The 26,592-nt window shown below is 42.0% G+C and overlaps 1 protein-coding gene across 4 annotated transcripts in view; it reads right to left on the reverse strand.

Moving 5' to 3' along the window:
* Positions 1–356: 356 nt before the first annotated feature.
* The window catches only part of RLBP1 (retinaldehyde binding protein 1), a 97,215-nt gene continuing 70,979 nt past the window's right edge, over positions 357–26,592 (reverse strand). For 3 of the 4 annotated variants that reach the window (XM_077263471.1, XM_077263470.1, XM_077263468.1), the window contains 4 exons: positions 11,440–11,618; positions 10,941–11,099; positions 8,096–8,206; positions 357–2,656 (listed from right to left, as the gene is read on the reverse strand). In XM_077263471.1, coding sequence (XP_077119586.1) covers positions 2,498–2,656; positions 8,096–8,206; positions 10,941–11,099; positions 11,440–11,618 — 608 coding nt within the window. In that variant the 3' untranslated portion in view covers positions 357–2,497. The remainder of the gene's footprint in view (positions 2,657–8,095; positions 8,207–10,940; positions 11,100–11,439; positions 11,619–26,592) is intronic. The other variant, XM_077263469.1, reaches the window with a different exon arrangement.

A 26,592-nucleotide genomic window follows, 5' to 3' on the forward strand; every position in this document is an offset into this window, starting at 1 on the left:
ACTGTATATCCATCAGTCCTATAGACATAAGCAGTAATATGCAAACTAGGCCATTGCTGCATTCAAATGGGGTTCAAAGAACTCTTATTCTTTATATGTGGGTGGTGTCCTAGAAGTAGGCTGTCCAGTGATTGAATGGTTAATTGGTAATAAATGTGTTTCATGGGTCTTTACTATACTGGTAGTGTCACACTTTGTGGCTCATGGAAACCTTGGGACTTGTGCCCCTATTATCTGTCCATTTTGCTACCTTGTACTTACATTTCAGCATGCCTGTTGGCTGTGTAATATGTGGCTCACGCCTGTTCACATTCCTTCATGTTTTGGGGAAAAAAGAAAAGAAAAACGCCAATACATACATACTTGAAAGACTTTATTCAAGAAGAAACCCATAAACAACATTATTTGGATTCTATGGACAGTTGTGTCTGTTCTCCTCATTCTGGACCTCCCTACAAGTATCTGATTGTTGAGTTACAATTTCGGCATTGGATGTCATCATCAGGGCAAAGCTAATGATCATGAACATCAGGCACATCCTTGTAATGAAGGCTGATGTAAGCACTTGACTATGTGATCGGTCAGAATCATTCTGTACAAATATTATCATCCACCTTAAGAAACACCCCACACTTACCATCACCACTAATTACACCGGTACTGGAAGGAGAGCCAGAACCTGCTATCTGCTGCAGTATGGATGTGCCTGGAAGGCATCGCGACTACAAGCTCAGGGATGAGATTCTATGTCCCAGCTGCTGGGTCTCTCCTTTATGTGAACCAGATGAGTATTGAACCCTACAAATCTGTCCCTTAGCCCCGCTCATGCCACACAGCCAAGTGATGCATCTGCCGTCTCTGACGGGCCATAAACACCTTCACAAGACTCAGACATGAAGAAAGCCAAAGGTCATTAAATCGACTGTTTCATCCACATGTGATTGTTGTCCGGATCACAGCCTTAGCTAGACTTTTACTGACTAGGGGCAAAGATACAGTTTTCACCCCTAAAACTTTCATGGCACTGTGGCTTATTGACACCCACTACCCCTTCCACCACCCTAGCCCCCTGGCACATGCCCCAGCAAACACCCTTGGCCATCATGGCAGCATATACTACTATCGCAGTGGACTTAAAACTGATTAAAAGAAAACCTGTTTTTGTTGCCCATAGCAACCAATCAGAATTCAGCTTCCATTTCTTAAACTGCTCTGGTAAAATGAAAACTGTACTGTGATTGGTTGCTATTTTTCTTTTAGACAATTTCTATAAATCTGCCCTTTCTGTGTTTGTTTTCTTTGTCTGTGATTTTTTGTCCTGCAGCATCTTTCATTCTGTTCTTTTTTCTAGATAAACAATAGATGTAATACACAAAAGAAGATGAAAAGTAAAAAATGACTTGTAAATAACATCCCCACATGGCTTGTATTCCTAGCAAACTGCACGTTCACTTTTTCATATCTTCTAATATGTCCTTGTTTTCAGCTGGGCTCCGGAAACGTCCAAGGCGCCTGCCTTCTAGTAATCATGAGGGACACGTGGATATCTACGATTGATATCTTCTCAGTGATATATCACAATATAATAGGAACCTTCGCTGTGAAGCCACGTTCTCATGGCATTATATATCAAATACTGGAAAGAGGAAAACATCGAACATGTGGCAGTTGCTCTAGAAGTCTATGGAAATATTAGGCTACGTTCCCACGATGAGCTTCTGCTGCATTTTTGACACGGCGTGTTTGTGCTGTATCAAAAATGCCGCACCTTACCATTCCAGCAAAGTGGACAAGATTAATAGAAATGTCAGGCCCGTTGTGCAACTTTTTAACACAGCGTAATCTGATCGGCGGTTCGTGTTTCAAATCCGCAGCATGTCAATTTTCCTTGAGTTTTATGTGCAGATTTTCCCCATAGACTTGCATTAGTTGCAAGGTAAAAAACATACATGCATTTTTTGCGGGTTTCCGCAGTAGAAATGCATTAAAAACAAATGTAATCCGCACCCAAGCATATCAGTAAAGTGTTGTCAAAGCCAAATACAGGAAATATCAAAAACAATGCAGCTTTATTTAAAGCCTGACACCAAAAAGAGACAAAAATCGCAGTGTCAAAAACGCAATAAAAGCACATGGCAAATAACCGCGCGCACAAACGCAATAAAAAAAGGAAGTAACCCAATTAAAATAACTCAATAAAAGGTCATCGTGAGAACATAGGATTAGGAGACATAGATACTTGCTGTGCCAATTGTGGATAACACAGATATGCCACACATAGTTGTTGCTGAAATAACTCTATAGTGATTAAATAACTCCTAAAAATACTCTAACCTCTAAATTGTTTAGTAATGAATCTAATATATAGATATAAAAGTCTATATATATAATGTAGTGTTTAATTAAGATTTATTAGCTCTACCATAGCTAGGAGATGTAATACATTTTTAGCATTTTTACTGACTTTAGATACATATAGTAAAATGTATACATTTCTCTAAAGAGCTGTATCCTCCGCTTCACTTCTGTTCCCAAAAAGCTTCTCTGCAATTATTCGTCCATCGTATTTTGGCAAGCTTCCTCCAAAGTCAGCTGGCAGGATGTCAGCATCAATTTCCTTATAGAAAGTCTCCAGGTCCTCCCCGTGAACAAAAACCTGGTTGGATGTTATTCCAAAATAAATTATCTTAGTGTTAAAACAGGTGAAAAAAAGTTCCTAAAGTGTCTGACAAAGGCGTTCTCCCCTCTCCCCATTCCAAAGTCTCAGCCAAGCCAAGTGTTTAAGTGTATGTGGGAGTTTGGTCATTTGGCTGAAAGATATCTAAGATGTATGGACACTTTTAGGCCGAGCGCCAAGGGACAAATTCAGTGCTGTTTGGTATAAAACCTGAGAATCAGCAGTGTCTAAACTACCGGACGGTGACTCAGTAGTCAGTGAACATGTATGTGTATTATGACTGCAATATCATTAGCCATTGGGCTGTGGCAGTACTGGTGACCCCTAACTTTGCGGTTGTTCATCATACGTAAATTATGCACTGCCAACCGGAGGAAGGGGAGTGAGCATGTCTCGGGCACAGTAGATGTCCTCCTGTCTTGCCACGACATCCTGGCAGAGCTTTCAATTTCATTCATGCATGCAACTGGTTTCCTCTCTGAGCATGCATAATGCCCCCCACTTTATCTGCACACTGAGCATGCCCAGGATGGGGAGACTAAACTAAATGTCATTGCACAAGCTCAGGGAGGAATCGAGACCTGGCATGCACAATATTTCAGATCCTGTCAGGATGATGTGGCAAGTGAGGTAGACATCGACCGCATCGGGAGATAGGGCGAAAATTAATTACATTGTCCAAGGCCAGTTTTATGGTGAAGCTCTTCTTCACAGATTAGTGGCAGATAATCAGCATACGCGGTTTTGCACAAATAATAACACTTTTTTAGAATATCAAGAATATGCTTAGACTCCAAGAAAAAGGATGTATATTGTAATGATGGCACCTTGGGAAGTTTTGGGGACTTTGCAATTTACTGTTAAAAATTACTTTATAGTCGAATACAGGAGGAAAGCCGAGCAAAAAGCTCTGTAATATAAACAGTGGCACATGTAGTAGAGACATCAGCTCTGTTTTATAGCCAAAAGTACAGACCACCAACTAAGAAGAGTAGGTTTGCCAACTACTGCTGCCATTTCTGGAGTTACCAGTAATGGTTGTTGTTTTCCTGGAGGCTAAAGACTATTTGTTGGCACATAACTAGGAAGTGAGCTCAGGTATTTGATAAAGTATAGATGGGAGGAAGACTCAAATCAACAGTACATAAACTTTTTTTTTCTTTAATTGTAATTATCTAGCTGTAAGCTAAAAAAAATCCAAAAAAGATGCTCCATCTGAGATAGGGGATATCTACTGTAAAAGCAGTATGGCTATGGAACGCTCTTCCACAGGACAGTTAGATTGTTGTGAGAATTCAAGAAATCAACTGCCTATTAAGCGTCTTGCCTTCTTCAGCATCAACACATTATGATTACAGATTGGATTTGATGAATGGTATTTTTTTTAAAACCTTATCAAATACAGTTGTACTCAAAAGTTTACATACCCCTTTTTTCAGAGAGTATGAATGATGACACCAAAGCTTTTTCTCCATTCATGGTTAGTGGTTGGGTGAAGCCACTTATTGTCAAACTACTGTGTTTTCTCTTTTTAAATCATAATGACAACCCAAAATATCCAAATGACCATGATCAAAAGTTCACATACCCTGGTGATTTTGGCCTGATAACATGCACAGAAGTTGACACAAATGGGTTTGAATGGCTACTAAAGGTAACATCCTCACCTGTGACCTGTTTGCTTGTAATCAGTGTGTGCATAAATGCTGAGTGAGCTTCTGGGATCCAGACAGATTCTTGCATCTTCCATCCAGCCACTGACATTTCTGGATTGTGAATCATGGGGAAAGCAAAAGAATTTTCAATGGATCTACGGTAAAAGGTAGTTGAACTGTATAAAACTGGAAAGGGATACAAAAAGATATCCAAGGAATTGATAATGCCAGTCAGCAGCGTTCAAACCGTGATTAACAAATGGAAAATCAGGGGCTCTGTAAAAACAAAACCACAGTCAGGTAGACCAACAAAAATTTAATCCGCAACTGCCAGGAAAATTGTTCGGGATGCAAAGAAAGCCTCACAAATAACATCAGCTGAAATACTAGACTCAATGAAAACTAGCAGCGTGGCTGTTTCAAGATGCACAATAAAGAGACACTTGAAGATAATGGGCTGCATGGTCGAATTACCAGAAGAAATCCATTACTGCACAAATGCCACAAAGTATCTTTCCTACAATACACAAACCAACAAGCCTCAAAACGTCTGGAACAAAGTAATTTGGAGTGATGAGACCAAAATTGAACTTTGTGGTCACAACCATAAATGTTACATTTGGAGAGAGGTCAACAAGGCCTATGATGAAAGGAACACCATTCCTACTGTAAAGCATGGAGGTGGATCGCTGATGTTTTGAGGATGTGTCAGCTACAAAGGCACAGGAAACTTGTTCAAAGTTGAAGGAAAGATGAATGTACCACATTATCAGCAAATACTGGAGGCAAATTTGCAATCATCAGCCTGGAAGCTGTGCATGGGACGTACTTGGACGTTCCAACATGACAACGATCCAAAACACAAGGCCAAGTCGACCTGTCGATGCCTACAGCAGAACAAAGTGAAAGTTCTCGAGTGGCCATCTCAGCCTCCTGATCTCAATATCATTGAGCCTCTCTGGGGAGATCTCAAGCACGCAGTTCATGCTAGACAGCCCAGGAACTTACAGGAACTGGAGGATTTTTGCCAAGAAGAGCAGGCAGCTTTACCACCTGAGAAAATATAGATCCTCATCCACAACTACCACAAAAGACTTCATGCTATCATTCATGTTAGAGGGGGCAATACACGGTATTAAGAAATGGGGTATGTAAACTTTTGGTTAGGGTCATTTGGATGTTTTGGGTTGTCATTATGATGTAAAAAGAGAAAACACAGTAGTTTGACAATAAATGGCTTCACCCAACCACTAACCATGAGTGGAGAAAATGTTTTGGTGTTATCATTCATATTCTCTGAAAAAAGGCCAAGAAAGCAAAAATTTTGCTGTGGTATGTAAACATACTGAATCTGTATGCAGGGCCGGTGTTAGACAAAGTGGGGCCCAGGGCAAAAGTTTAAAGTGGGTCTCTGAATGCTCACATTTTGCACCATCACACTCATTTTGGTTGTATTTACATGCGCTGAGTTCAGACTGTTAAATGAGCGTGATCGACAATATTAAAGTCGTTCGACGTTGATTTCTCGGCTTCTTTACATCGGCTAAGTAACAATGATGGGCACAGAATGATCACTGGTAGATAAATCTGTCCCCATATGGTATCATGTTATCAGCAGCACATCTGCAGTTTTCACCGGGCGATGTGCTGCTTGAGAACAATAATTTTTTCTTCTGGCATAAACAACCCAATTACCCAGTGAATGAGCAGCATTTCTCTCATTCGTTTGGCGATCGCGGACATGTTTACATCTATGAACTCTTGTCTTTGCGCACATACTAGCACACACACATGTATACACAGAGCACATACATACATGTATACAGAGCACATACATACACATATGTCCTCACTAATGTATACCGCCAAGAGTCCATACATTCTAGGCTCAACCACACACAGAGACACACAGACAGAGACGCACACGTCCATTCCCATCATTGGGCTGTCTGTGTCATACAGGAAGGATCCTCCAGAGACGCTCTTTGTAACCATTTATACTCTGACCAAGAGATGAAGATACCAAACACAGGACTCCTTATATTCATTTAGAATTACCTTCACATGTTTAATAAAATAGGTTTTACAAACTACTTAAATGTAATTTTTTAGCAAAGAGTGCCTATATACTTCATACTAAAGTCTATTTTACACAAAAAAAAATAATTTGAAATGGTTAAGTACCATCCTGGTGTTCCAAAATCCCTATGACAACACTTCCTGTTTTGTGTTATTATGGGGTCACTAGGGTGGTTACTAGTGGAAATGTTGAACTTATTGCCTTGTAAGTTCTGTCTGATAACTATCTACACATTTAGCAAGTTTAGGAGGTGCCCTAGCCCTAATTGTACTTTATAGATATAATTATTTTTTTAGTTTGTTAGTAAACCCATCATGAACATCCAAAGAATGAGGCCTGCAGGGTGCACTCGTGCCGCTATTATTACAAGGATTTTAAAGCTTTCAGCCCTGGGCATGTTTTCATTTTTGTTTTTTCCTCTCCATCTTTCAAGAGCCATAACTTTATTTTTCCATCCACATAGCCATATGCAGCTTGTTTTTTTGCAGGATGAGTTATACGTTTGATTGCCACCTTTCATTCTACCACATAGCATGCTGGAAAACGGGAAAAAAATACCAAGTCAGGTGAAATTGCAAAAAAAGTGCAATTCTATAACTGTTTTGGGGGTTTTTATTTACCATGTTCACTATATGGTAAAACTGACTGAACCATATGATTCTCCAGGTCGGTATTCTTACACTGATACCAACAGGTAAAGTGTTTTTTATTTAAGTGGTTAAAAAATTTCAGAAATTTGTAAAAAAAAAAGTAGCTTTTGTCGCCATTTTCTATAATGTTAACATTTTTTTTCAGGATCTGGGGCTGTGCGCGGGCTTGTTTTTTGCGCCCTGAGCTGATGTTTTTACTGATAACATTTTAGAGTAGGTTTGATGTTTTGATCACCTTTTATTGATTTTTATTGCAATGTTGCGGTCGCCAAATAAACTTAATTCTGGAGTTTTGATTTTTTTTCTCGTTATGCCATTTACAAATTCGATTAATTTACTTTATGTTTTGATAGATCAGACATTTCTGAATGCAGCAACACCAAATGTGTGCATTTTTTAAATCTTTTTAATTGTTTTATTTTTAATGGGACAAAAGGAGGATGATTTGACCTTTTGTGTTTTTTTTGTTGTTGTTGTCTTGTTTACATTTTAGAATGTTTTTTTTTATTCCTTTTTTTATTGTATTTAATAGTCCTCCTAGGCTGATTTAAATCAGCCATCATCTGCATGAGAAAGATGCAGGGACACAACATATGACATGAAAGGTTGTGAAGGGGTTAAGTTTAGTAAGTGAAGGCCAAGTATCCATCTGTATAGGCTGCAGAGAGGACCTACCAGGAGTCCATACATTCTAGGGACACATTCCAGGGAAACAAACACACACAGATTATCACCAGTCCATCTTCTCTTCAGTTCTTCTGACTCTCACAGAGTTCAGGGCCTGTGTTGACATCAGTCACATGATCGTAATATCACCAAAGGTCGTGAAGTCCCGCAGAGTACAAGACCTGTGGTGACATCACAGTCATATGATCGTGATGGCACCAAAGGTCCTGAAGCAGTCTCCATATCGGGAGCTTTACTGATAATGCTAATATCAGTAAAGCTATTGCGGTGGATTCTGGGACCCCCACTCCCTTGTCCCCAATTGCCAAATTTGCCCCATCTCAGCCCTGTCTGTTGCAAAACTCACCCTTTCTAGTAGCTTGCTCTTTAGAAATGGCTTTACGACATTGTAAGTGGTGGTGAAGTACCATGGCTGGTGTATGAAGTGAACAGCCTTAAATCTTGCTGGAAAAGAATCCTAAAGGTAAAACGCAAAGAAAAAAATAAAGGCAAAATACAAAGAAAAATTATCTACTTCATCTCAAATAGATGTTTATCACAAAGAAAAAAAATACACCATTACCTGTTACATAAAACACTTGTTGTCCTATTTCAAAGCTTACTTTACCCAATAATGCCCTCGAAGGCTCTAAAATAGTAACTAAAGGGAATCTGTCAGTAGGATCAACCCTCCAAAGCCGACTATAGGTAGGTCATAGGAAGCTAAATAAAATGATACCTTGATATCAATGATCTGATGTCTTATTCTAGCAAAATCCACATTCTTCTTATACTAGATGGTGGCCCGATCCTAACGCATTGGGTATTCTAGAATATGTATAGTAGTATATAGTGCAGCCCACGCAGTATATAACACAGCCCATGCAGTATATAACACAGCCCACGTAGTATATACCACAGCCCACGTAGTATATAACAGCCACGTAGTATATAACACAGCCCACGTAGTATATAACACAGCCACGTAGTATATAGCACAACCACGTAGTATATTGCCCAGCCACGTAGTATATAGCACAGCCACGTAGTATATAGAACAGCCCACGTAGTATATAGCACAGCCACGTAGTATATTGCCCAGCCACATAGTATATTGCACAGCCACGTAGTATATAACACAGCCCACGTAGAATATAGCACAGAGACGTAGTATATAGAACAGCCCACGTAGTATATAGCACAGAGACGTAGTATATAACACAGGCCACACAGTATATAAAACAGCCCACGCAGTATGTAACACAGGCCACGCAGTATATAACACAGCCCACGTAGTATATAGCACAGCCACATAGTATATTGCCCAGCCACGTAGTATATTGCACAGCCACTTAGTATATTGCACAGCCCACGTAGTATATAACACAGCCCACATAGAATATAGCACAGAGACGTAGTATATAACATAGGCCACGCAGTATATAACACAGCCCATGCAGTATATAACACAGCCCACATAGTATCTAACACAGCCCACGTAGTATATAGCAATGTGAGCACCATATCCCTGCTAAAAAAATATTAAAATACAAAAATAGTTATATACTCACCTTCTGGCGGCCCCTGTATCCAGCCCAGGCGTTTAGCGATGCTCCTCGCGATGCTCCGGTCCCAAGAATGCATTGTGGCTATAACACATGATGATGTAGCGGTCTCGCGAGACCGCTACATCATCTTGCGAGACCGCTATGTCATCTCTGGTCATTGCCGCAATGGATTCTTGGGACCGGAGCGTCGTGAGGAGCGGGAAAGGTGCTGGAAGGTGCTGCATAGGCAGCATCAATAGTAAAAAGTTGGTCACACAGAGTTAATAGCAGCGTTAACGGACTGTGTTACACTGCGTTATGCCGTGGTGTAACGCAGACCGTTTAACGGACTGCTAAACCGCTATGGGGGCACTGACTGGAGGGGAGTAGGGAGGGGGCACTGATTGGAGGGGAGTAGAGAAGGGCGAATTCGCGGCCGGACTGTGCCTGTCGCTGATTGGTCGCGGCCGGCCGCGACCAATCAGCGACGCGGGATTTCCGTGACAGACAAACAGATGGAAGTGACCCTTAGAAGATTATATAGATAGATGTAAATGAGCTGTTCTAGGACTATTGACTGGACACTGATCTGTATGAGACTCTGCCTCCAGAGATTATTATAAATGAAAGGAGTCATTACCAGTATGAGGCATGTAGCTAACAGAGAACAGGAGAACTGAACTTTGTCTCCTTACAAAATATTTTCAGTAGCTCTCACAGCTCTGCTGTATTACAACCCTGTCTTCCTGTGAGATGGAAGATATATAAGAAAAACACAGATTTCTCTGGAATTAGACATCTGATTGCAGATATCACAGTATCATTTTATTCTGCTTCCTATGGCCTACATGCCCATATAGACGGCTTAGGAGGCCTGATCCTACTGACAGATGCCTTTTAGTATAGCAAAAAATAATATTTTAATGCCATCCTTGGCATATGTAAATTACTCTCACTAGTCCAGGAAAGGGGTGTCTCTTCATCAAGAGCAACCAGGCATTAAATGTGATCATGACCCTTAGGGCTTATACTCGCTCGAGACTCGGATGAGTCTCGCACGGCAATACCTGGTGCTGCTGCCGGCACTCAGATCTGAGTGTGTGGCCGCATAGGAATACACGTAGCCACACGCTCCGCTGCTCTGTGCCTGGTGCAGTGCTGGGTATTGCCGTGCGAGACTCATCCGAGTCTCGCGCAACTGAGTATGAGCCCTTAGAGTGATGTCCTCCTTACTCTCTGCGTCTTTTCTTCTGTGCTCGAAATCTCATGCAAGACTATCTTCTTTTTTGAGAATGCACATTGAAGCTGTCATCTTTGCAGTGCACATGCTGAGGAGGGCAGGTGGTTTTGCATATGCATAAGTTTTGAAGCAGAGAAGAAAACACATGTTGAGTTTAGAAGATATCAAGAACATCCAAGAGGGGCATGATTACAGAATGGAAAGCTGGACTGCTCTGGGTGAAGACTCGCCTGCCTCCCCAAGGTAGTAGATATCCATTAGGAAGAAGAAAACGTTATAAACTAATTATATAATATTATATTTCAAGATTAGTCCAATTATGGGCAATAAGAACAGCAACCACAAGTTTGGCTTCACATTGGAATGAGGTTTATACTATATCTACATAAAAACATGGTTCAACACATTTTCTATATTTATATTACCTGTAACATGTCAACCATTTTTTTTAGTTCATAAGGTTTAATACCGGATGCCTGTTGCATTGTAAATCCTTTGAAGTTTTCGATAATGCAGAAGCCATTTATCTGGGTCTCCTCATTCTTTAAAAGGTTTTCTAGAATAATGCAGTATGCTCGGAGGATCTGAAACAAAACGTTAGTAGCTTATATGCACCATAAAAATCCATGGAATATTCACTATACACGTTCAATATTTGCACCATAACAACACAGCTGGTATTCATAACACATTCATAGTCCACAAGAGAGCACTGACACAAGGGTTAACAGCGGCCGTGGCAGCACATTCATTAATGGGCTGAATAGATTGTCCTACATCAGGCTCATTTTGTCCTCCCAAGAATATTTCCAAGCCTCTAATATACTCAAAAAGTTCCATTTCATTTCCACTTGAGTGACCCAGTTAAGATTGTAGTTGGATTTTGGCAACCATTAACACAGAAACATACAGAGCCCCACAAACCTCATCAAATGTGATCTCCTCGTAGTCCCAGTTCTCAATATTAAAAAGTAGAATCACTCTGCCATTCTTGTCTCTGCTGGTTAAAATCCCAGGATAACCAGCCTCAATGGTGCTCCTAACAGCCTCCGGTGTAAGGTTTTCAAAAAGCTCGGGGTATTGCTGACGGAAATTTACATAGCCTTTTGGAAAAATTGTAGATTAATATTTATTAGCCATAATATATACTTTTTTAAAAAAAAATAAATGTTATTGTGACTTAACTCGATCAATCTTATGCACATCTATATGGGTGGTCAATGAAAAAAAATAAACTGGCATATGACTTATTCTTTCCTAGAGCAGATGATGGGGCATTCATAATCTGTGGAGGAAAAGTGTTTTAAATATCAAAGTAGGAGGAAAGGGTTCTTTACAGTAAGAGTAGTGAAACTATGGAATTCCCTACCCCCACGAGGTGGGAATAGGAGACAGCATTCAAAAAATCACGATATTAACAGCTAAGAATATTTAGTCATAAATGATATAGTCGAGCAATTATTCAACATTGAACAACATAATAGTTTTTTTTCCTAAGTAGCTGTTTAAGTAAAGTACAACTTTCACCAGTCTGAGGCTGCTTTGTGTTCATGGACTAGGTCTGTACATGGTCTGCGATGTGGTTGCTCAAAGCTTGTTAACGTGTGACTCATTTGTGGGTGTCTGTGTGTCTGTCAGCATACAAGATACTTCATGTCTCCTGCTAAATGGCCCATAAATCCTTCATTGGGTAATTCCTTTGAAAGCTCATTTCAGGCACAGAAACCAAATTGTATTTAGTATGGTATAATTTCATGGATTCACACAATGACAGCTGCACAAGTGTAAAACCAGGGCTACACATCACACTAATATTCCAGAATGTCTGTAAAGTGAATAAACAGGTGTACTGACATATGTCTTGATAAATAATCAAACATTCACAATTCTTCGCCCTTTTATTGAATGTATGATATTCCAGCCTCTCATGTTCTCCAAGTAATGCTTTTGGCAGCTGAAACAATGGTGATATATACGGTAAGTAAGCATGATAACAAAATAATAAATGACCAAAGATGAAAACAAAATTAGCAAACACACTGCAGTTCCGGCTCATTTTCTTTTGTTTTGCTTGATATTTTTTTGTACTTTGCACTAACAGAGGCGTGGATCCCACTTTTAAGGCTGGAAGACAAATTGCTGCCCTGACAGGGAGCAGCTGAATCTCAGGCAGGAGTGGTCAATGACCGGCGCCTGGTACAACAGACTTGCAGTTGCGTCTGTTAGCAACTACAGGCCTTTTTTCTAAAGTCCCAGATATCCTCTTTAACATATGTTCCGGTTCTTTGCTTTTGTTTCAGCTTAGTTGATTGCAAAGCTGACCACAAATTTAAGATCGCTGATGGTCGAGCGCTTATTCGGCCATTATCTATCTGTTGCTTCTCCCCCATAAATATATATGCTTGGTTCAGCAAAGAGCAATGAAAGCAGCTGCCAAACAACTTTGGCAGAGTCTTTTCTCCTGATCTTCATAGCTTTGATACATTTTCTTTATTACCGTATTTTCTTACAAAGCCAGACTATTTTATATTTGCAAACTGTATTTCCATGCTGTGATAAGGATGTTTCATGCAATTCATTTTGTTTTCAAGAATTATTATTATTTATTGTTATAGCGCCATTTATTCCATGGCGCTTTACATGTGAGGAGGGGTATACATAATAAAAACAAGTACAATAATCTTAAAAAATACAAGTCATAACTGGTACAGGAGGAGTGAGGACCCTGCCCGCGAAGGCTCACAATCTACAAAGAATTAGTTGTTAGTTCAGTTAGTTATTCTTTTTTATAATTTTTATAGCATTTTTTAATTATTTGTAAAACCTTTCCTGGAGAACGGTTTTACAAATAATAGACAGTGCAGCTGAGGTGACTACACTTTCTAGCTGCTGAAATGAATGGAATTTATCTGACGGTGGATTGTTGCGCACTGATAAAGTCCATGTTCTACTACCAAAGACAGAGAAGCAGGCTGACGAAGCCTTATCTGTAAGAGTACAGTGGATCTACCGTCAGCCATACTATATAGCTGGCACAAACTTGCAAGTGTCTGTTGCTAATGAGCTGATTTTTCTCTTCTGGTGAGTTCCAGAGATTATTGTCACCAATTCATTGTGATGTGTAAAAACATAATACAAGGGTTTTTAAAGTCGTTAAAAAAATTGTTTAAAAAATCGGTTTATGATGAAAAAATGTGCTAACCTTTGCTCCCATAATAAGAAATGAACCACTACATAAAGATAGTAGGTACAGCTCTAAAAGCCCTACCCAGCCATAGTCCTAAGAATCCTATTTAGGCACAGTTCTGACAGCTCTACCTAGGCACATCTCCGACAGCCCTATCCAGGCACAGCTCTGACAGCCCTACCAAAGTACAGCTCTAACAGCCCCACCCAGGAACAGCTCTGACAACCCTATCCAGGCACAGCTCCGACAGCCCTATCCAGGCACAGCTCTGAGAGCCCTACCAAAGCACAGCTCTAACAGCCCCACCCAGGAACAGCTCTGACAACCCCACCAAGGCACAGCTCTGGCAGCCCTACCCAGGAAAAGCTCTGAGAGCTCTACCAGATATAGCCCTGGGAACGCAACACAGTTACAGCTCTGCCCAGGCACAGCTCAGAGATCCCTACCTAGGCACAGTTCTGACAGATATTTTCAATAAGTGGAGTTGGTTCACCAACTGTAAGGCTACGTGCACACGTTGCTGAATTGCCGCGGAAATTTTAGCAGCAATTCCACAACTCCCTGCCACAGGTAAAACGCATGCGGAATTGGCATGCATTTTCCTGCTAAACACTAGCGTTTTGCAAGCGTAATTAGCTTGCAGAATACTAGCATTTTCCAAGCGATCTGTAGCATCGCTTGGAAAACTGATTGACAGGTTGGTCACAATTGTCAAACATAGTGTTTGACAAGTGTGACCAACTTTTTACTATTGATGCTGCCTATGCAGCATCAATAGTAACAGATAGAATGTAAAAAATAATAAAAAAAAAATAAAAAATCGTGATATTCTCACCTTCCGGCGGCTCCCCCAGCCTTCCCGCTCCTCGTGATGCTCCCGGCAACTCTCTTTCCCAGTGATGCCTCGCGATAATGACCCCAGATGACGTAGCATCACACGAGACCGCTATGTCATCACAGGTCATTGTCGCAAAGCATCACTGAGAACGGGAGCTGCCGGGAGCATTGCTAAGGCCTGGGCTGGATCCATGGGCCGCCTGAAGGTGAGTATATAACTATTTTTTATTTTAATTCTTTTTTTTAACAGGGACATGGTACCCAGGGCCTGGAGGAGAGTCTCCTCTCCTCCACACCCGGGTACCATCCGCACATGATCCACTTACTTTGCGCATGGTGAGCATAGCCCCATGCAGGAAGTAAACGGATCAATGCATTCAAGGATTCCGCACAAAGAATGAGCATGCTGTGTATTTTTCCATTCCCCCGTGGCAAAAATGCATACAATCTGCAACATGTGCACATAGCCTAAGTTGCACACCTCTAATCTACACTATTCAGCAACGCATAGGGGGTCAAACATCTCTGAAGCCCCTATCCAGGCACAGTTCTGACCACTCTGCCCAGATACAGCTCTAAAAGCCCTAACCAGGCATAGTCCTAGGAACCCAAATCAGGCACATCTCTGAGAGGTCTACACAGGCACAGCTCTGAGAGCCTATCCAGGCACAGCTCTGACAACCCTACACTGTTAGGGCTAGCGGAGCGCACCAAATAATATAAAGGGAGATATGAGGTGCGTTCGCAGCCCGGGGTGCACCGTGCAGAGATGGAACCTGCTGCTGAGTAATGGCGGAAGAACGCTTGCTCACACATGGGTTAGACCTCACCCAGTGTGAATGGAAGCGAACTCTGTTGCTTCACAGAGTCGCTTAAATGAATGCTGTGCCCTGTTAATAGTCACAGGGTGCAGCTGGTGGATGCTGGTGGGACCCCTATGAATCACCCCTCGATGCTGGTGATTGAACTCTCTCTGACCCTCGGTGCCTTTTGTGCCTGCGCCTGAGGACGCCCTGAGTCAGATGCTGAGTCTAAAAGGGAGTTCCCACCCTACACTGACCGGTTGTCTGGACTAATTAAAGATTTACAGCACAGAGTGCGTACAGAGCCGCTCGGGCGGACACCACTAACCACCCTAACTAGGGCTAGGAAAGCACACTTGGTTGCGCACGGTGTCGCACTGGCGGTGGCTGCTAATTGGCGCAGTAATTTGTGTCTAGTGCTGGATGGCACAATCTGGCACTAGGTAGCTCAATCACCCAATTACTTTCAACAACACTAGGGATGGGAATGATTAAGGGGCTTTCAGCAGTTTCAGTCATACATCCCCACACACACACGATTTTAGATTTATACTAGCGCATGGCCGAGCAACCATGCGAGCCTTTTATAGATGTAGCCTTCCGGGACCTTCCTAGTGGTCCAATCAGAGCCGCTACAGGACCTGAGCATGTGACTTCTGACCTCCAATGAGAGGTTGTCCCACAAGCTTGCTCAGTAGATGAAAAGCAGGACTTAGTCCCTGGAACGTCTGCTTGCCGTTGATCAATGCTGGTTACAAAGGCTGAACCTGGGGCGGCAGCTGTAACCAGACACACAGTATCAGCTTGAGCCAGATGCTGGGACCAACGTCTCTGCTGAGCAGACTCCACTGCGGCTGGAGAAGAATGGGAGACTACAGAGGACATGGTTTGAGATTCCCCCTGTGCGGTGGCAGGAACTCGACACCTAACATACGCAGGCACAGTTCTGACAGCCCTACCCAGGAACAGCTCTCAGAGCCCTATACAGACACAGCTTTGACAGATGTTTTCAATTATGAATCTAAAGACTAAGAACAGATCACGCATTACCAATGACAACCTAACAGCTATTTTACCTAATTTGCAGATTGATACAGCGCAAGACCTAAACAAGACAAACACACTGACCACAGAAAAAGGGTGTCAGACATCTGTACAAAAGGCAAGATAGACAAGCATTTTTAAAATCTGGATAAAAAATATAATAAAATGCATTTCAACCAATAAATCTACCTGAATTGCATATGAACCATACATTTCAATACATCAGAATGGTTGTGTTTGCATTTTGTTTCGTGTTAGTTGCTATTTTCAGAACATGATAAATGGATGCTGATGGTGTGTGATATGTTTTCTGGGGTTATTTCATAAAATCTCAAAGGGGTATTCCCATCTCCAAGATCCTATCCCAATATGTAGTAGGCAGGGGCGGACACTGACAGCTTGGGGACCCTGTGCAAGAAAGTGTCTAGGCCCCCCTCCTTTTATGGCGACAAAGCCATATACTGTATATATATATATATATATATATATATATATATATATATATATATATATATATATATATATATATATATATATATATATATATATATATATATATATATATATATATATATATATATAAACACACACATATATAGTCACACACACATACAGTGGGGCAAAAAAGTATTTAGTCAGTCAGCAATAGTGCAAGTTCCACCACTTAAAAAGATGAGAGGCGTCTGTAATTTACATCATAGGTAGACCTCAACTATGGGAGACAAACTGAGAAAAAAAAATCCAGAAAATCACATTGTCTGTTTTTTTTATCATTTTATTTGCATATTATGGTGGAAAATAAGTATTTGGTCAGAAACAAAATTTCATCTCAATACTTTGTAATATATCCTTTGTTGGCAATGACAGAGGTCAAACGTTTTCTGGAAGTCTTCACAAGGTTGCCACACACTGTTGTTGGTATGTTGGCCCATTCCTCCATGCAGATCTCCTCTAGAGCAGTGATGTTTTTGGCTTTTCGCTTGGCAACACGGACTTTCAACTCCCTCCAAAGGTTTTCTATAGGGTTGAGATCTGGAGACTGGCTAGGCCACTCCAGGACCTTGAAATGCTTCTTACGAAGCCACTCCTTCGTTGCCCTGGCGGTGTGCTTTGGATCATTGTCATGTTCAAAGACCCAGCCACGTTTCATCTTCAATGCCCTTGCTGATGGAAGGAGGTTTGCACTCAAAATCGCACGATACATGGCCCCATTCATTCTTTCATGTACCCGGATCAGTCGTCCTGGCCCCTTTGCAGAGAAACAGCCCCAAAGCATGATGTTTCCACCACCATGCTTTACAGTAGGTATGGTGTTTGGAGGAAAAAGAATACTGAGTTGCATCCATCAAACACGACAAGTTGTGTTTCTACCAAACAGTTCCAGTTTGGTTTCATCAGACCATAGGACATTCTCCCAAAACTCCTCTGGATCATCCAAATGCTCTCTAGCAAACTTCAGACGGGCCCGGACATGTACTGGCTTAAGCAGTGGGACACGTCTGGCACTGCAGGATCTGAGTCCATGGTGGCATAGTGTGTTACTTATGGTAGGCCTTGTTACATTGGTCCCAGCTCTCTGCAGTTCATTCACTAGGTCCCCCCGTGTGGTTCTGGGATTTTTGCTCACCGTTCTTGTGATCATTCTGACCCCACGGGGTGGGATTTTGCGTGGAGCCCCAGATCGAGGGAGATTATCAGTGGTCTTGTATGTCTTCCATTTTCTAATTATTGCTCCCACTGTTGATTTCTTCACTCCAAGCTGGTTGGCTATTGCAGATTCAGTCTTCCCAGCCTGGTGCAGGGCTACAATTTTGTTTCTGGTGTCCTTTGACAGCTCTTTGGTCTTCACCATAGTGGAGTTTGGAGTCAGACTGTTTGAGGGTGTGCACAGGTGTCTTTTTATACTGATAACAAGTTTAAACAGGTGCCATTACTACAGGTAATGAGTGGAGGAAAGAGGAGACTCTTAAAGAAGAAGTTACAGGCCTGTGAGAGCCAGAAATCTTGATTGTTTGTTTCTGACCAAATACTTATTTTCCACCATAATATGCAAATAAAATGATAAAAAAACAGACAATGTGATTTTCTGGATTTTTTTTTCTCAGTTTGTCTCCCATAGTTGAGGTCTACCTATGATGTAAATTACAGACGCCTCTCATCTTTTTAAGTGGTGGAACTTGCACTATTGCTGACTGACTAAATACTTTTTTGCCCCACTGTACATGTTTATATATTACATAGGCTCCTTTATTATGTATTTTGCTGGCCCTTATTACACAGTGCCCTCTATTGTTATGTACAGATGTACAGCACAATCACCTACATATCAGATTATATAGAACCCTGTCTTTATTACATACCGTCCTGTCTTGTTACATGTATAATGCAATGATGGATGATGGAGCATGAGAAAGCTTCTCTTCTAATGGAGGAGCTGATGGACTGATTGTCTGGTTACCGACTGCACCAACAGCAGTCATTTTATATCTAACAAAAGAGAGGACTATATAATAAAAGAGGGAACTGTGAATAACAAAAATAACAAGAATGTACTATATAAGAAACAGCACTGTACATAACAGTAGACAAAGCTATATAATAAGGGACGGCACCATATATAACTAGAGAAGATGGTACGTAATAAGGGATGGTGTTATACATAATAAGTGATTACACTATATAATAAGAGACTGTGTTATACATAATAAGTGAGTACACTATATACTAAGGGACTACGCTATACATAATAAGTGAGTACACTATATACTAAGGGCTGTGCTATACATAATAAGTGAGTACACTATAAACTAAGGGACTGTGCTATACATAATAAGTGAGTACAGTATATACTAAGGGACTGTGCTATACATAATAAGTGATTACACTATATACTAAGGGACTATACTATACAAAATAAGTGAGTATATACTAAGGGACTATTCTATACATAACAAGGCTACATCCCTGTATCTGTGTGCAGTGTTGGTGTGCTGCCCACTTTTACAGAGTCATTGAGCATATCCTATTCTGATCCTCAAAATCGGATCGGAACAGAACATTCTCTGACCCTCACGGATCTTATTCTCAGATCCATGATTTTCATGTATGTGTGAAAGGACCTATACAACTCTGTGAGCCCGTGTGCCCTCCGATAAAAAAACTGGAAGCACACAGACATTTCACACAAATGTGAGAGTGTAGAATAAGAGATTTTACAAAAAAATTATCACTCCACTTTAAACAGTGCAGATACCGAATAATATCTACATCCAGGCACTTACAGCTGACGTCTTGACTGATTAGAGCCGCATTCTCCTGTTTCTTCTCCATCTGGTCAGACCTTCATATCGACATCTCCCAACCATGACTCATCTTGTCACGATGATTGTCGCAGCCCTGAAAATAACAAGGTCACATACATTGTATACATACATGTGTTTGCCCCCTGAATACAAATTATTACACCACCATTGATAAGCACTAGCACTGTGCCCCCATTAACTAGAATCTCTGACTCCCAATAATATAAATTACTCAGTCTGTGACTCTCCCCAATTACCTATAAGGCTATGTGCACACGGAAAGTACACAAGGTTTAAAAACTACATGTGAAGTGAATGAGATCCCTGAAGTCTCATGCACATGTTGCTTATTTTTTCCTTACATATTTGCAGCAGATTAAAATCTGCATAATGTTAATTCCTGCAGTGTATTTTACCCATACTGATGGGGAAAAATACGTAACAAATGCATGGCAAAATATGGAAAAAAAAATATTTTACACAACTTTGTTCCTGCCAACACATTAGGACATGCAGCAGAATTTTCTCCTGCAAACCCTGAACGTGTGCACATAGCCTTAGGGCTCCTACTGACTTGTGCGAGACTCGGATGAGTCTCGCACGGCAATACCTGGCGCTGCACCTGGCACAGAGGAGCGGAGCTTGCAGCTGCATGTATTCCTATGCGGCCGCACGCTCCGATCTGAGTACCGGCAGCAGCGCCGGGTATTAATATACGAGACTCATCCGAGTCTCGCACAAGTGAGTAGGAGCCCTAAGTCTCTATCCTGTGTCCCCATCATTCATTATAAGTAATTGATAGCTTCAAAAGGAATTTGGGAGAAGACATTATCAGGTACTAAGCATCTTCTGCCACCTCCCAATTCATTACAAATCCTTGACAGCTTCTCCCACCTTTCAGTTCATTATGAAGGGCCCTATGCACCTTATCGCCTCCTCTCCCACTCCCCAATATATTTTAAGTCCCCGATAGCATCACAATGAATTGTGAGATGGGGGAGGATGCTATCAGGCACTTGGCACCCTCCTCCACCATCCAATTCATTTTGCATCATTATCTAACGGCCTCCTCCCCCTCCCCCTGTTCGTAAGTCCATTATAAGTCCCCCTTTCTTCAATCCCAACCCGCCACATCCTTCATTGTCTTTCTCCCCCCGCATCCCATCATTGCCCTCTCCATCACCTCCATCATTGCTTTCTCCACCACCCCCATTATTGCCCTCTCCGCCACCTCAATTATTGCCCCAACTACCGCATCAATCTTTGCCCTCTCCACCACCCCAATCATTGCCCTCTCCACCACCCCAATCATTGCCCTCCCCATCACCTCCATCATTGCTCTCTCCATCACCTCCATCATTACCCTCTCTACCACCTCCATCATTGTCTTCTCCCCCATCACCCCCATCATTGCCCTTACAACCACCTCCATCATCATCTTCTCCCTCACCACCCCCATCATTGCCCTTTCCTCCGCCTCTATCATTGCTTTCTCTCTCACCACTTCCATCATTGCCCTTTCCATCACCTCCATAATTGCCTTCACCCCCACCAACCCATGATTGCCCTTTCCACCACCTCCTTCATTGCTTTCTTCCCACCACCTCCATCATTGCTTTTTCCCCCAACACTCCATCTTTGCCCTCTCCATCACCCCCATCATTGCCCTCTCCACCACCTACACACACACATCACCACCTACACACATATATACGCACACACACACAGCACCACTCATCTCTCTACACATACCCCCGCAGCCACGCACACACACAGCACCACTCACCTCTCTGCACATTCCCTGCAGCTGCAGCTTCGTCATCGCTGGCAGCTTTCTGTCTGACACTTAAGCGCACTGAATGCTGATGTTATCCAGCTGCCCTGCTGTGTCAGACAGGAAGCGCGGGCAGGAAACAGGACGGATCCCTGCAGCTCCGCTCCGCTGCCATTTTCTCCTGTAGCCAACGGAGCTGCAGGGATCGTTCTCTGCCCGCTGCACATGAGGGCAATCTAGCCAGGGCCCTGCTAGAGCCTTGAGGCTGGATAAACAGGCCAGAGTGCCCCCATTGTTAGCCGCCCATCAGGGGCACCCCAGAGGACATACCGCTTTGGCTGCACATGTGGTATGTCCACCCCTGGTAGTAGGTGTAATAATAATAATATTAGCAAATACCTCCAATTAGAAATGTAGTATAGTTCTTCTGAGTCCCTATGTCGCTTAGATAGCCATGGTTACGACAACTCATATAGTGACAGTTATTTGCTAGGTGTCATAACCATGGATACCTAAGCTACTGCAATGACTTGCACATGGAGTAAGGGACAAAACTTATCAAAAGAACTTTACTACATTTCTAACTGATGATATTTGGTAATATTATTATTACACCTACTACATATTGGGACAGGATTTTGAAGATTTATTAAACATATAAAACAAAATGAAAACCGATTTTTTTTTCAGTTCTCTCTAACCATTTAAGTGAGACCTAAAAATGAAGTTGTTTCAGCTCTAATATAATTTTAAATGGTAAAAAAAGTTAATTAGGCCGGCGTCAGACCTAACGTATAAAAATAATATATAAACCCTATATAGACATATTGCACCAAAAGGGATCATATCAAAAAAATCTTTATTAGAGAAACCACATAATTAAAAATAACAACAATACTAGATGGGATACTCTGAAAGGTGACAACTGCACCGGAGCCGCAGGTAAGAGGATAAAGACATGCTTAATAATCACAAAAAAGCCGTCCCTGTAATAAATACGCATGTGCTAGTGATCCACGAAGTATATAACACTAAGCTGGTAAAGAACGTCCAGCGAACACATCTAAACAAAACAGGGACACAAGATAGGGTTATAAGAGCATAATTACCTCAAGACCTGCGGCGCCACCCCTACGCGCGTTTCGGCTGGCGTGCCTTCTTCCGGGGGAGTGGCGTCGTCAGGTCATGATGCAGTATATAAACATCGTTGCGTCTCCATTGCAACTAACTGTGCTTGAGCGGCGCCCGTCCACGTCATTGTGGCGGGCTCCGGTCTGGTCACCTGGCGATGACGCACTCTGTGATGTGTGTTCTTCCTGTCCCGACTGCGCATGCGCCGATATACGGCCGGCACTTTGTGCCAATTCAGGATTTGTTTCCCATTGGTTGGCCTTTGTTTATATACTGCATCATGACCTGACGACGCCACTCCCCCGGAAGAAGGCACGCCAGCCGAAACGCGCGTAGGGGTGGCGCCGCAGGTCTTGAGGTAATTATGCTCTTATAACCCTTTCTTGTGCCCCTGTTTTGTTTAGATGTGTTCGCTGGACGTTCTTTACCAGCTTAGTGTTATATACTTCGTGGATCACTAGCACATGCGTATTTATTACAGGGACGGCTTTTTTGTGATTAAGCATGTCTTTATCCTCTTACCTGCGGCTCCGGTGCAGTTGTCACCTTTCAGAGTATCCCATCTAGTATTGTTGTTATTTTTAATTATGTGGTTTCTCTAATAAAGATTTTTTTGATATGATCCCTTTTGGTGCAATATGTCTATATAGGGTTTATCTACTGTAATTGCATGGGGATTTTTTGTTAGTAATCCCCCATATAGGCACAGGTGTTTTGTCTATGACACACTGTGTATTGTGTATCAATTTTGGCTTACTAACGTATAAAAATACGGTCCATTTTTTACGGCCGAGATACGCAGAAAAGTTCCTGAACAGTGATCCGTATTCAATGTGAGGATGCGATTTTTTTCTCCAAAACGTATCTGTGTGTCATCCGTATGGCATCCGTACGGCGAGATTTTCTCGCCGGCTTGCAAAATGGACATATAAATGGATCCATGGGCTCATATATTCGTGAAAACATATATACAGTATATATATATATATATATATGTCAGTAAGATACATATATATATATATATATATATATATATATATATATATATATATATATATATATATACAGTGGGGCAAAAAAGTATTTAGTCAGTCAGCAATAGTGCAAGTTCCACCACTTAAAAAGATGAGAGGCGTCTGTAATTTACATCATAGGTAGACCTCAACTATGGGAGACAAACTGAGAAAAAAAAATCCAGAAAATCACATTGTCTGTTTTTTTATCATTTTATTTGCATATTATGGTGGAAAATAAGTATTTGGTCAGAAACAAACAATCAAGATTTCTGGCTCTCACAGGCCTGTAACTTCTTCTTTAAGAGTCTCCTCTTTCCTCCACTCATTACCTGTAGTAATGGCACCTGTTTAAACTTGTTATCAGTATAAAAAGACACCTGTGCACACCCTCAAACAGTCTGACTCCAAACTCCACTATGGTGAAGACCAAAGAGCTGTCAAAGGACACCAGAAACAAAATTGTAGCCCTGCACCAGGCTGGGAAGACTGAATCTGCAATAGCCAACCAGCTTGGAGTAAAGAAATCAACAGTGGGAGCAATAATTAGAAAATGGAAGACATACAAGACCACTGATAATCTCCCTCGATCTGGGGCTCCACGCAAAATCCCACCCCGTGGGGTCAGAATGATCACAAGAACGGTGAGCAAAAATCCCAGAACCACACGGGGGGACCTAGTGAATGAACTGCAGAGAGCTGGGACCAATGTAACAAGGCCTACCATAAGTAACACACTACGCCACCATGGACTCAGATCCTGCAGTGCCAGACGTGTCCCACTGCTTAAGCCAGTACATGTCCGGGCCCGTCTGAAGTTTGCTAGAGAGCATTTGGATGATCCAGAGGAGTTTTGGGAGAATGTCCTATGGTCTGATGAAACCAAACTGGAACTGTTTGGTAGAAACACAACTTGTCGTGTTTGATGGATGCAACTCAGTATTCTTTTTCCTCCAAACACCATACCTACTGTAAAGCATGGTGGTGGAAACATCATGCTTTGGGGCTGTTTCTCTGCAAAGGGGCCAGGACGACTGATCCGGGTACATGAAAGAATGAATGGGGCCATGTATCGTGCGATTTTGAGTGCAAACCTCCTTCCATCAGCAAGGGCATTGAAGATGAAACGTGGCTGGGTCTTTGAACATGACAATGATCCAAAGCACACCGCCAGGGCAACGAAGGAGTGGCTTCGTAAGAAGCATTTCAAGGTCCTGGAGTGGCCTAGCCAGTCTCCAGATCTCAACCCTATAGAAAACCTTTGGAGGGAGTTGAAAGTCCGTGTTGCCAAGCGAAAAGCCAAAAACATCACTGCTCTAGAGGAGATCTGCATGGAGGAATGGGCCAACATACCAACAACAGTGTGTGGCAACCTTGTGAAGACTTCCAGAAAACGTTTGACCTCTGTCATTGCCAACAAAGGATATATTACAAAGTATTGAGATGAAATTTTGTTTCTGACCAAATACTTATTTTCCACCATAATATGCAAATAAAATGATTAAAAAAAAAGACAATGTGATTTTCTGGATTTTTTTTCTCAGTTTGTCTCCCATAGTTGAGGTCTACCTATGATGTAAATTACAGACGCCTCTCATCTTTTTAAGTGGTGGAACTTGCACTATTGCTGACTGACTAAATACTTTTTTGCCCCACTGTATATATATATATATATATACTAGATGGTGGCCCGATTCTATCGCATCGGGTATTCTAGAATAGGTGTGTAGTTCATTTATGAAGTTTTCAGAATAATGCAATTTATACACAGGATTCGGCCGGCCGGGCGCGACCAATTGGCAAAGCGTGGTTCAAATTCTGTGCCAATTCGCGGCTGGACTGCGCCTGTCACTGATTGTTCACGGCCGGCCGGGCGTGACCAATCAGTGAAGCCAGGGCCGGCTCCAGGTCTTTGAGGGCCCCGGGCGAAAGAGTCTCAGTGGGCCCCCCTCTTTAACACATACCACAATTCATGATGCACAGATACAGCAGAGAAATATACCACAGCCAAGTAGCATATAACACAGCCCACGTAGCATATAGCAGAGCCACATAGCATATAGCACAGGCCACGCAGTATATAGCATAGGCCACGTAGTATATAACACAGCCCACATAGCATATAGCACAGCCATGTAGTATATAGCACAGCCACGTAGTATATAGCACAGCCCATGTAGTATATAGCACAGCCCACGTAGTATATAGCACAGCCCACATAGTATATAGCACAGCCCACATAGTATATAGCACAGCCCACGCAGTATATAGCACAGCCCATGCAGTGTATAACACAGCCCACATAGTATATAGCACAGCCCACGCAGTGTATAACACAGTCCATGTAGTATATAGCACAGCCCACATAGTATATAACACAGCCCATGCAGTGTATAACAGTCCACGTAGTATATAGCACAGCCCATGCAGTGTATAACACAGCCCACGCAGTATATAGCACAGCCCACGTAGTATATAACATAGCCCACATAGTATATAATACAGCCCACGTAGTATATAACACAGCCACGTAAAATATATAGCACAGCCATGTAATATATTGCCCAGCCATGTATATTGCACAGCAGGGCCGGACTGGCCATTTGGCAATTCTGGCAAATGCCAGAAGGGCCTGTCTGGTTGTGGGCTGCCTTGTCTGCTACATTGTTAACAGAATCAGTGTTCTCAAGACACCTATACTGTTAAGAGTTGTGATGGAGCACAAAGTTGCTGACTCCGTCACTCACCCCAGCAGGCCACGGGTATCATTAGATAGATTGATCTTGTAGTAAATCTTGCTTTCCTCCATCCAGGATAATATTAGTAATATATCCCATCTGGTGCTTGGGGACAGTGACAGAATGGGCCTGTGCGATTTCAAATGTCAGGGCTGAATTTCAGTCCCAGTCCGTACCTGTTGCACAGCTACGTAGTATATAGCACAGCCCACATAGTATATAACACAGCCATGCAGTATATAGCACAG

This window comes from Ranitomeya variabilis, chromosome 5 (genome assembly GCF_051348905.1).
Source record: "Ranitomeya variabilis isolate aRanVar5 chromosome 5, aRanVar5.hap1, whole genome shotgun sequence".
Classification (NCBI taxonomy): Eukaryota; Metazoa; Chordata; class Amphibia; order Anura; family Dendrobatidae; genus Ranitomeya; species Ranitomeya variabilis.